Source organism: Labrus bergylta, chromosome 12, assembly GCF_963930695.1.
Source record: "Labrus bergylta chromosome 12, fLabBer1.1, whole genome shotgun sequence".
NCBI lineage: Eukaryota > Metazoa > Chordata > Actinopteri > Labriformes > Labridae > Labrus > Labrus bergylta.
The window spans coordinates 834,060-844,059 of NC_089206.1; the positions used below are offsets into that span (position 1 = coordinate 834,060).

Sequence of the window (10,000 nt, forward strand, 5' to 3'; positions counted from 1 at the left end):
CTCAGGCTTCTTCATTCATATCTTCAGTCTCTGGTTTTATTAACTGAACATAAACCTGATTCTGATAACAAGCTGACATGACAGTTAGCTTTAATGGATGATACTAGTTTAAAAGTTCACGGTTGCTAAGCAACGCGCCGCTCCAGCTCCACCCTGTTCTCCAAATGTTGCCAATGTGTTTGTGCAATTTCGACAATGTGCAGGAGTTACTCTGCATTTTTATTTTTAATCAAGAAAAACAAGAAATGACCAGATGTTGGGTGTCTAGGACTTCTATTTTTGTTGCCATGGTTACAAACAGATACTCGCATCTTTGATTTTTACTAGAATCAGATCAATAATAAGATCCAGAGCCACAATTAAACAATAAACAAGAAAATAAAAAATGAATAATGAAAATCAAACGGTTCAAAGTTAAAGAAACAGCTTCAGAGCAACCGGATCAGAAACTCACCTGACGCTCAGCTCTGACGTCACTCCGTCCGCAGGATAAACACGTGGGTCTGGACGGACGCTAACAGCTAACAGCTAGCAGCCAGAGCTAACCTGGCTAATAGTCGACCCGTCCCTCTCTCTCATTACTCTCTCTCTCTCTTAGATCAGCAGGTGTGTAGTCTCCCCTCATCTCCACCTGCACCTGTCTGCAGCTTCCTGTTTGTTACTGACGTCCTGCCTGCGTGCTACGTCATAACCTAATGAACCAATCAAAAACAGCCTTAATAACGGCACGTTTTGAAAATAAATACTTTCCAGAGACGTGACCTTAAAAACATATATTTCTTGTTTTGTGTTTTTATTTTGTTTCTAATAAACTTTTTAAATTAGTAAATATTATTTAGTGTTACTTATATGCCAGCTTCTGATTGGCTTAGAGGGCAGCCAATCAGGTAGTGTACGGACATTGGAGTGAAATAATAACCATTTTAACATAAATAATAAGGATACGACATCATCAGGTGTTAAAGCAGTTCAAAGAGGTGCACAATGACTTAATTCACAACTTTATTTAAATGACAAACGTTAACGCTCAGCTCAGGTGTTCATCAGGTGAGAGCGTATAGACTCTGATCTGCAGTCAGCTTCAAACAGGAGGGGCACGGCGGGATTATCGAGGGAGGATTAGGGGGAGTTACTTTCTATTATTAAGTCCTCTTTTACCACTAATAACCTCAAATAAAACCGGTGAAATATGATATCAATAAAACTCCAAACAACTCTTTTAATTCTTCTCTTTGGCTTTTAGCCTCTACCTGCAGGTCGCGGCGGGGGGCGTGGCCTGGATGTCTCTGTGGGCAAAGCCAGACGGCAGCGCAGAGACCTCCCTAACCTGCTGCCCTATGAGGACCGGATGATGTCATATCCCACCTCTCAGGGAGGAGGAGGAGGAGCCAATGACCCATACTACCAAACAGATGACTGGAGAGGGCGGGGCTTGGACCAGGCCCTGCAGCGATTGGTGGAGAGGGACCAGAGACGGGTTCAAGAGGAGGAGCAGCGAGCAGGTTAGAGAACTGTCACCTTTTCACTCACAAACAATGGCTTTTCAGATGTCTGATATTTCTGTTTTTTAAAAGCTGTTGACCAATCGATCTCGTTCTCAGCGTACCTTGCGTCTCTGCTCCGCCTACTGAGCGAGGCGGAGAGCGCTGGATTGGTCAACCCAGGTGACGTTGAGGTGGTGGAGGAAGAAGAGGATGAGGAGGATGATCAGGAGAGACCTGGAGACTTCCAGGGCCCTGCCCCTTCAGACTATGATGAGACAGGGGGGCGGGGCCTGAGCATGGGGAGACCCCCTGCTGCCTGGTGGGGCCTCCTGGAGCCCCAGTTAGCTCAGGCCCTGCTGGACAGGTGAACACCACTTCACTGGAGTTAAAACATTCATTCAAATCTCCTCTAGAATATTTATCATGAGTCAAAGTGAGTGATTGTAACCTGCGATCTCTGATCATCAGGATGGAGCCTCAGGTGGCTCAGAATCTGCTGGAGAGAGCGAGACAGGAGAGACTCCGTCAGGCCGGTCGACTTTCATCAGGAGCAAGCCGAGCAGGAGAGCAGGAGGCTCTGAGGTGACCAATCACAAACTGACACGTTAACCAATCAATCAATGAGATTAAAAAAAACAATCAATCAACTGAATCTTCCATTTCAACGTGTGAATCCTCTCAGTAAATCATGTGAACAGCGTGTCCTTACACAGCGTCGAGTCCAGAGTCTGTCGGGGCCCCTCCGACCACCGTCTGCCAGTGTCCCAACGCTCTTACTCTTTCTTTAATAATTCCTCTTATTTTTCCTTCAGTGACTTTCATTCTGATAAGCAGGGTAATGAGAATAATTACAAGTAACTTTGTTTGTATAATTGCTGTCAGATTGGGCCCCCCTAGGGAGGTTTCCTACTGTCATTGCAAAATGTGCGTGTTCGTCAGCCCTCTGGGACCCCTTACTGGCCTGGGGCCCCAAGCAGCGCCTCTGTCCTTACAGCGTGCAACATGAGCAAGCGTCTGCAACAGAATCAGTTTGATTCCATTGTTTCCCACTGGACTGCCGTGCATTCAGTTCTGTTCAGATTCTGATATTTTTGTTGTCCTAACTCATAATGTTGTTGTTGTTGGTATTATGGGTGGCGACCAGTGATGGGAATAACGGCGTTATAAATTACGGCGTTACTAACGGCGTTACTTTTTTCAGTACTTTTTTCATCAGACTTTCATCAGAGTTACTTTTATAATTTGTTACTCAGTAACTACTTTAGTTACTTTTTGGGAGAAGTAACTGTAACTAATTACTTTTTTAAAGTAACTTGCCCAACACTGGTGGCGACACAAAGCTGAAGTAAACCAGACTTTGCATGCAAACAGGAAGCAGCGACAACCGTCAGGATTTTCAAATAAAATGTTTTAAACTGAATTGTAAATTAAAATTAAAAAATCAAATAATACTTGCTGTCTAATACTAACACTGTCTCTACATCTCATCCTCCTCAGACGTCTGGTTGCTAAGTTACTGTCCAATATTGGCCCTGACAACGGTGCTGTGATGTCATCTGGCCGCAGAATGAGGAGGGACGTGTCCTTCACGCCACCTGAACCCATAAGCTCCTCCCACAGAAGAGTCCAGCGTTCCCTTGACGACTTGGCTCCTCCGTCGCCCAGTGATGACCCCCCTCTGCTCAGAGTGAAGAGGCTGGATGACGTTGAGGAGGATGAGGACAAGTTCCGCCCCGCCGCCGCCGGGCTGCAGAGGATGAAACGCATTGATACCATGGCAACCCCTGACATGGAAGAACTGAATCATGGGAGTCGTAGGCGCCGGAGGAGAGCTGTCCTGAACTACGACCCCCAGATACTGATTGATCAGATTCTAGATTACATGAGGGAGTAAGAGGAGAGGAAAGGAAAGGAGAAGAAAGGAAAGTAAGAGAGGAAGGGAAGAAGGAGGAGAGGAGACAAGGAAAGGTGAGGTGAGGAGAGAAAACAGACGAAGGAGAGGAAACAAGGAGAGGAAGTGTAGGAGGAGATAGAGCAGATGGAGGGATGAAGAGAACGTATATTTTGTTGTATTCTAACATGATTTTTTGTGTCTATTTTGATCATTTATTATTTTGCTGCTTTTGTGAAAACGTGTCTGATCAGTTGTTTATCGTTATCGTGGCGAGAAGACGTGATGGAGGACTGAGAGGAACAGAGATAATATCCTTGAAAGTTTCCTGAACTTGACAACATAATCTGGTACTAATCATGGGAACAAATGAGGAGGACAAACAGCATGCACGTTTAAAAAGAGAAGCTGCTGCCGTTCTATCATTAATGTAATTATGTGAAAATCATTATAAATATAATTTTATCTTCTGATGAATATATTTAATGAATATCAGAATACCACAGAATTGAAGACTGGATTTAAGACATTTTGAGTGTCACAAATTGTGTCATCTGCATAGAGACGCACAGAGTCAATACAGAAAAAATAAGTGGTCCGAGTACCGTTGCTTGGGGGACGCCTTTCTCTACTTTAACTTGTGTTCAATCTCTGAACCCATCTGCTATCGTCTGATGACGATGTATGCCTCCAGGAGCGACGCTGACCATCTCTGAATATCCGGTTTAGCTAGCAGTTAGCGTTAAACGCCTTCCAGCGCAGTGAAAATTCCTTTTCCGTGCGCTGCATAGTTTACAGAACAGGTAACAACTCGAGAAGAAAATGAGTGCTCAAATCAAGCCCTTGGTGAAGCGCCCGTTTATCGATTTGTGGTGAGCCTCAGTTTAACTCTAAATAGTAAGTTACACCGAGACTTCCCTCTGTCTTCTTCAGCGGTTTGAATCTGAAATAGAAAATTATTTTTATCTGATTTACTCACATCATTAACGGGTTTAAGTTTTCTAAAGTAATAACATCATGAGACAATCTTCAACAGGTCTGTCCTCGAGAGAAGAAAACAGCTCAACAAAACCAAAAAATCTTGCTTTTTTTTTACCTGTGAAAAGTACCAAAATGTAGTGTTGTTGTTTTCAGGAAACTTTTGATGAAATTAAACACATGTCCTTATATAATTTCTGCAGAGCGGCTCACTCAAATAAGAACTTTAAAGAACTTCACCCAGCTAACAGCTGCCTAGCAACAGAGTCGGAAGCTTTCCGATTGGTTGTTTCTGGCAGTGATGGTGACTTGGAGTTTTGTTTGACACCCAAATTTTTTTTTTTTAAATCATTAAAGGTTTAAAAACACCTTCACACTGAATCCACTGTCCCTCCATCAGTGTGAATGTGTTTGTGAAAGAAACAAACAGAAGGATGATAAACAGTGACCGTAACCATGGCGATAGTAATCAGCTCTGTGATTGGTTTGTTTTTTTGTTGTTTTCATGTAGTTCAGTAACGTCTGCAGCAGCTCTGTCAGTGAAATCACTCGTCTGTCTGTAGTAAAAACTCTCTGAATTAAAGTCAATGTCCACCAACAGACGCCATGTTTCCTTCTTTATCAACAATACACACAAAACTCAGATAATATCTTTAATTTATTTATTTATCTTTGAACAGAATCACAGAAACACACATGAACTCTGTTGATCACAGTCTGATCGACACACATGCATGATTAACTCTTTACACACAAACGACATGTAACAACCTGCACACACACATTTCTCTACAAAATCTACAAAACTATAAAAACTGTTTCTCTTCTCGGCCTACAGGAACACATTAGGGACATTTTTAGTGTGAGATTTTTACTACTTTTACTCTATAAACACTTTAACACTTTCTGTAACATGGCAACAAAGATTTGTATTTGGCACTAGTGTCACCACGGCTACATTAATTTACTCTTTGATTTAAAGAAAGAATGTGCAACATGTTCCACATAAATAAATCATAAAGTCTGTCCTGTGTAAATGTGTCTCTGAGTCCTGACTGTCTACAATGAGGGAGAAGCTCGAGTCCCGCTGGCTGTGTTGTTGTCAGAGCCGTGTTTACATGGACGGGACGGCCGGCTCCTCCCCTTGTGTATAAAAGCTGTTTTAGTCAAGAACTAGAGAGAAGAAGAAGAACATACTCACTGATTATTTGGATGTTAGTAAGAGTTTTTAGATCACGCTCATTCTGTGTCAGTTTACATGAAATGTGAAGCTACCAGCTAACTAAAGAGCGCTAACATTAGCATGCTAACACAACAATGTGAAGCTACGAGCTAACTAAAGAGCGCTAACATTAGCATGCTAACACAACAATGTGAAGCTATGAGCTAACTAAAGAGCGCTAACATTAGCATGCTAACTCAACAATGTGAAGCTACGAGCTAACTAAAGAGCGCTAACATTAGCATGCTAACACAACAATGCAGGACACAGGTGATTGTAGCTCGAGCAAAGAACAAATTTGACCGCTGAATTATGGTGCGTTCTAATTGATAACTCCTTCATGTGAACGTGAGTGGAGAGGGGTTGGAGGTGTGTCTCTGCAGGAGAGCGGAGGCTTCAGTATAGAGGAGGCGTGGCCTAACAGCAGTTTGTTTTGTTTTCATGCTAGAGCTCACGGGTGACATCTACTGGATCAAAAAGTTGCACATTCTTCCTTTAAACATTTGTGTGTTTTAAATGATCACACTGTTTTAAAAACAGGTTGCTGCTGTGAGTGGAGGAGACGAGGAGACGAGGAGACGAGGAGAACTGCTGCGTCCTTCTTCTGGATCTTTTTGACGTTTGTCCCCTCTGACGGAGATGATGACGAAGAGGAAGGATGGAGAAATCAGGAGGAGTGAAGACAAACCAGCCTAAAGAGGAGGAAAAGGAAGTAAAGAGAGTTAGTTTGAAGCATTGATGAGACGGTGACAGAAGAAGAGACTCACCTGGTGACTCTACGCCGACATCAGCAGACCTGTAGTCACTGAAAACACAAAAGAAAGTCTCATTATCAAAGTGTTTATCTTTCTGCTGCTAAGCTAAGTGAAACCAGCAGTTACATGAACCTGCTGCTAATGCTAAGCTAACTGGACCCTTCAGATGTGTCTGTTTCTCACCTTCCTTTGCGTCTGGTGGCAGCAGGGCGTCCTGTCTGTTAGCGAGAACGAAGGCCAACGTGGCCAAGATGGCGGCGTCCAGAATCCCCAGGATGGCCAGGATGTAGGCCCAGTGGACGGAACAGTTACCTGGAGAGAAACTGCCCACCTGGAGGCAAACACAGGATCAGTGTTAGTAATGCAGATCACATCATTTTGACTAGAATCAAATTGAAGTTTAAAAGTCTGTTGTCATGACGACGCTCTGCAGAACAACTTTTACGATCCTCACCGAGTCGCCACACAGCGCCCTCATCTCTGGACTCTCCCACGAGTCGGGAAACAGGAGACAGGCCAACGCCAGACAGAAACCTGAGGAGACAGACGGACACATTAGAGAAAGGGGCGGGGCATCAATACAAGACTCCACCAATCAGCGCCCTTGGCATGTCTAGGCTACAAATCACATCAACAGCTTAATATCTCAGCCAACGTTCTGGGGGTAATTTGGCTTCACTTTTGTGCAGTGGAAGGAGACAGAGACGTGTTGTCCATGTTAATATACAGTCTGTATGAGCATGGCGTCCTCTGACAGCTGAGAGCGTGGAGACGCTGACCTGCGGTGAGCTGCAGCCACGCACAGATCTTGTAGACGGTCGCAGCGCTGCAGAACCTGAAGAGACAGAGACAGAGGACGCTCGTCCACACCGCCCACAGAGACACGCCCACCAACACCGCCACTGACTGGAAGGACGGCAGAGGAGACAGACTGGACAGACGGCCGCGACAGTCCGGGACCGGCCAGTCCGACTCCACACACACCTGAGGAGGAGGCGGGGACACACAGAAGTAAGATACTCAACATATCGATAGAATCTCTTTTTTTTTAAACGGTTTCATCAGATGTTTGGAAACACCTTCACACTGTATAAAACATGTTTCTCACCTCGAAGAGTCCAAGGGTGCCGCTGGGGGGGACTGGCCCCGCCCCCTGGTGGCGGGTTTCTGCGGTGCCGATCCAGGACGGCTGCACGAGGACGACCACCTGGATGATGGCGAAGCAGAGCGTGCAGACGGCCCAGAGCACGCCCACCGCCCGGGCGCTTCGTACGAACTCTGTCTGATAGAGACGAGAGAGGTCGGCGAGGGCGGGCGACGCTGACATGACTGAGAGAGAGAATTTCAGATGTCATTTATTATATTGTGTAGACCTGTTGTATATTGTGCTTTGGCAACATGTTTGACAATAAGTGAAACCAGCAGTTACATGAACCTGCTGCTAATGCTAAGCTAAGTGAAACCAGCAGTTACATGAACCTGCTGCTAATGCTAAGCTAAGTGAAACCAGCAGTTACATGAACCTGCTGCAAATGCTAAGCTAAGTGAAACGAGCAGTTACATGAACCTGCTGCTAATGCTAAGCTAAGTGAAACCAGCAGTTACCTGAACCTGCTGCTAATGCTAAGCTAAGTGAAACCAGCAGTTACATGAACCTGCTGCTAATGCTAAGCTAAGTGAAACCAGCAGTTACCTGAACCTGCTGCTAATGCTAAGCTAAGTGAAACCAGCAGTTACATGAACCTGCTGCTAATGCTAAGCTAAGTGAAACCAGCAGTTACATGAACCTGCTGCAAATGCTAAGCTAAGTGAAACGAGCAGTTACATGAACCTGCTGCTAATGCTAAGCTAAGTGAAACCAGCAGTTACATGAACCTGCTGCAAATGCTAAGCTAAGTGAAACGAGCAGTTACATGAACCTGCTGCTAATGCTAAGCTAAGTGAAACCAGCAGTTACCTGAACCTGCTGCTAATGCTAAGCTAAGTGAAACCAGCAGTTACCTGAACCTGCTGCTAATGCTAAGCTAAGTGAAACCAGCAGTTACCTGAACCTGCTGCTAATGCTAAGCTAAGTGAAACCAGCAGTTACATGAACCTGCTGCTAATGCTAAGCTAAGTGAAACCAGCAATTACATGAACCTGCTGCTAATGCTAAGCTAAGTGAAACCAGCAGTTACCTGAACCTGCTGCTAATGCTAAGCTAAGTGAAACCAGCAGTTACATGAACCTGCTGCTAATGCTAAGCTAAGTGAAACCAGCAATTACATGAACCTGCTGCTAATGCTAAGCTAAGTGAAACCAGCAGTTACCTGAACCTGCTGCTAATGCTAAGCTAAGTGAAACCAGCAGTTACCTGAACCTGCTGCAAATGCTAAGCTAACCGGACTCTTTTCCGCAGAAAAACAAAAATGGAGTCTGATATTTATTTTAATTGGTTTTGTTAATCAATATCAATTAAAATAAATATCAGTTTATATTGTTCCTTTCTGATACGTTTTCATGCAGTTACTGTGTTTGTATTTAATTTCATGTTTTGGTTTTGATAAATGTTTGTGTTCAGTGAAGCTGGAGACGAGCCCACAGACAGGTGTGCAGCAGTTTGTCTGCACGTTTTGGTCATTTAAATAAATAAATTACTCGATATCAGGTGTCTTGACTTCTACTTGTGTTGGTATCGATCAGGGATCAGTATCGTTTAATTTGTATAGAATCATATCGAAGTTTAAGTTCCTGGTATCACGTTGACCGCATCGTCTGCTCTGACTGACGCTTCAGCTCACCTCGTTTACCTGGAGCACAGCGACCAATCACAGCTGCAGAAACGGTCACAGCTCTGAGGGGTCCTTGAACACAACATGAAGAAGCTGCGTGTTCAGACTCCGACAGATTCACATGTTCAATTACATTCAGCAGCGTTAGTCTGAGCGGAGCAGCCAATCACAAGCTAACCAGAATATAAACAGTCTGAACCGACGGTTACATCATCATCTGTTCTTTACCGACACACACACAAAGACGGTGTGTGTGTATTTACAAAGAAACCATCTAAAATCAGATGAGAGAAGAAAACCGGAAACAAACCTGCAGCCGGAGAATGTCCACCTGTCTGTCTCTCTCCTAATTTGTCTGTCTGTCTGTGTGCGTGTGTGTGTGTGTGTGTGTGTGTGTGTGTGTGTGTGTGTGTGTGTGTGTTTGCCTGCAGGATGAGAGGATGCAGGAGGAGAGAAGAGAGGATGCAGCAGCTCGAAATCCCCGGATGTAGATCTCCATCCGTCAACAACAACCCGATCTTTCTGTATTTTACACTAAAACAAACCGTCATGTGTTTCTATCAGACGTGACGTCACACCATTGAATCATGTTTTTTATTTTTTAGTACAAGATGTCCGAGCTGAGTCTGCGTCACAGCAGCAGAAACATCTGGACTGATGACGTCAGACGGATCAACATCAAACCTTCTTCCGTGCAGCTCATCGTCACAGCGCTGCTTCACTTAGACTCAGACTTTCTTTATTGTCATTCAAACTTGTACTTTACAGAGCAGACAAGAACCACATTTCGTTGCATTTGTCTCGTTGTAGTGCAGGATAAAAACAGCAGCAAGTATTTACATAGAAAAAATAAGGTGCACATATAAATAGATATAAAAAGAAAAGCTATGAGTAAAATT

General features: G+C 44.2%; 2 protein-coding genes across 4 annotated transcripts in view; one reads left to right on the top strand and one right to left on the bottom strand.

The window, feature by feature from the left end:
• pcsk1nl (proprotein convertase subtilisin/kexin type 1 inhibitor, like) overlaps positions 1 to 4,955 on the top strand; it is a 7,450-nt gene extending 2,495 nt beyond the window's left edge. The window contains exons 2-5 of the mRNA XM_065961180.1: positions 1,244 to 1,502; positions 1,602 to 1,848; positions 1,953 to 2,066; positions 2,982 to 4,955. Of these exons, the coding sequence (XP_065817252.1) occupies positions 1,244 to 1,502; positions 1,602 to 1,848; positions 1,953 to 2,066; positions 2,982 to 3,378 (1,017 nt within the window). The 3' untranslated portion in view covers positions 3,379 to 4,955. The remainder of the gene's footprint in view (positions 1 to 1,243; positions 1,503 to 1,601; positions 1,849 to 1,952; positions 2,067 to 2,981) is intronic.
• A 46-nt stretch (positions 4,956 to 5,001) lies between these two features.
• On the bottom strand, positions 5,002 to 9,685 carry lhfpl4b (LHFPL tetraspan subfamily member 4b). 3 transcript variants are annotated; one of them, XM_065961183.1, is made up of 8 exons: positions 9,412 to 9,500; positions 9,111 to 9,173; positions 7,439 to 7,659; positions 7,110 to 7,314; positions 6,785 to 6,864; positions 6,514 to 6,661; positions 6,343 to 6,380; positions 5,002 to 6,267 (listed from the first exon to the last, which is right to left on the bottom strand). In XM_065961183.1, the coding sequence occupies exons 3-7, from the start codon at positions 7,655 to 7,657 to the stop codon at positions 6,352 to 6,354; spliced, it is 681 nt and encodes a 226-aa protein (XP_065817255.1). In that variant the 5' UTR covers positions 7,658 to 7,659; positions 9,111 to 9,173; positions 9,412 to 9,500; the 3' UTR covers positions 5,002 to 6,267; positions 6,343 to 6,351. The 3 variants fall into 3 exon arrangements, with proteins under 3 accessions (XP_065817255.1, XP_065817253.1, XP_065817254.1); XM_065961181.1 differs by having other exon boundaries at positions 5,002 to 6,380; positions 9,412 to 9,499; XM_065961182.1 differs by lacking the exons at positions 9,111 to 9,173; positions 9,412 to 9,500 and adding an exon at positions 9,527 to 9,685 and having other exon boundaries at positions 5,002 to 6,380.
• Positions 9,686 to 10,000: the final 315 nt, after the last annotated feature.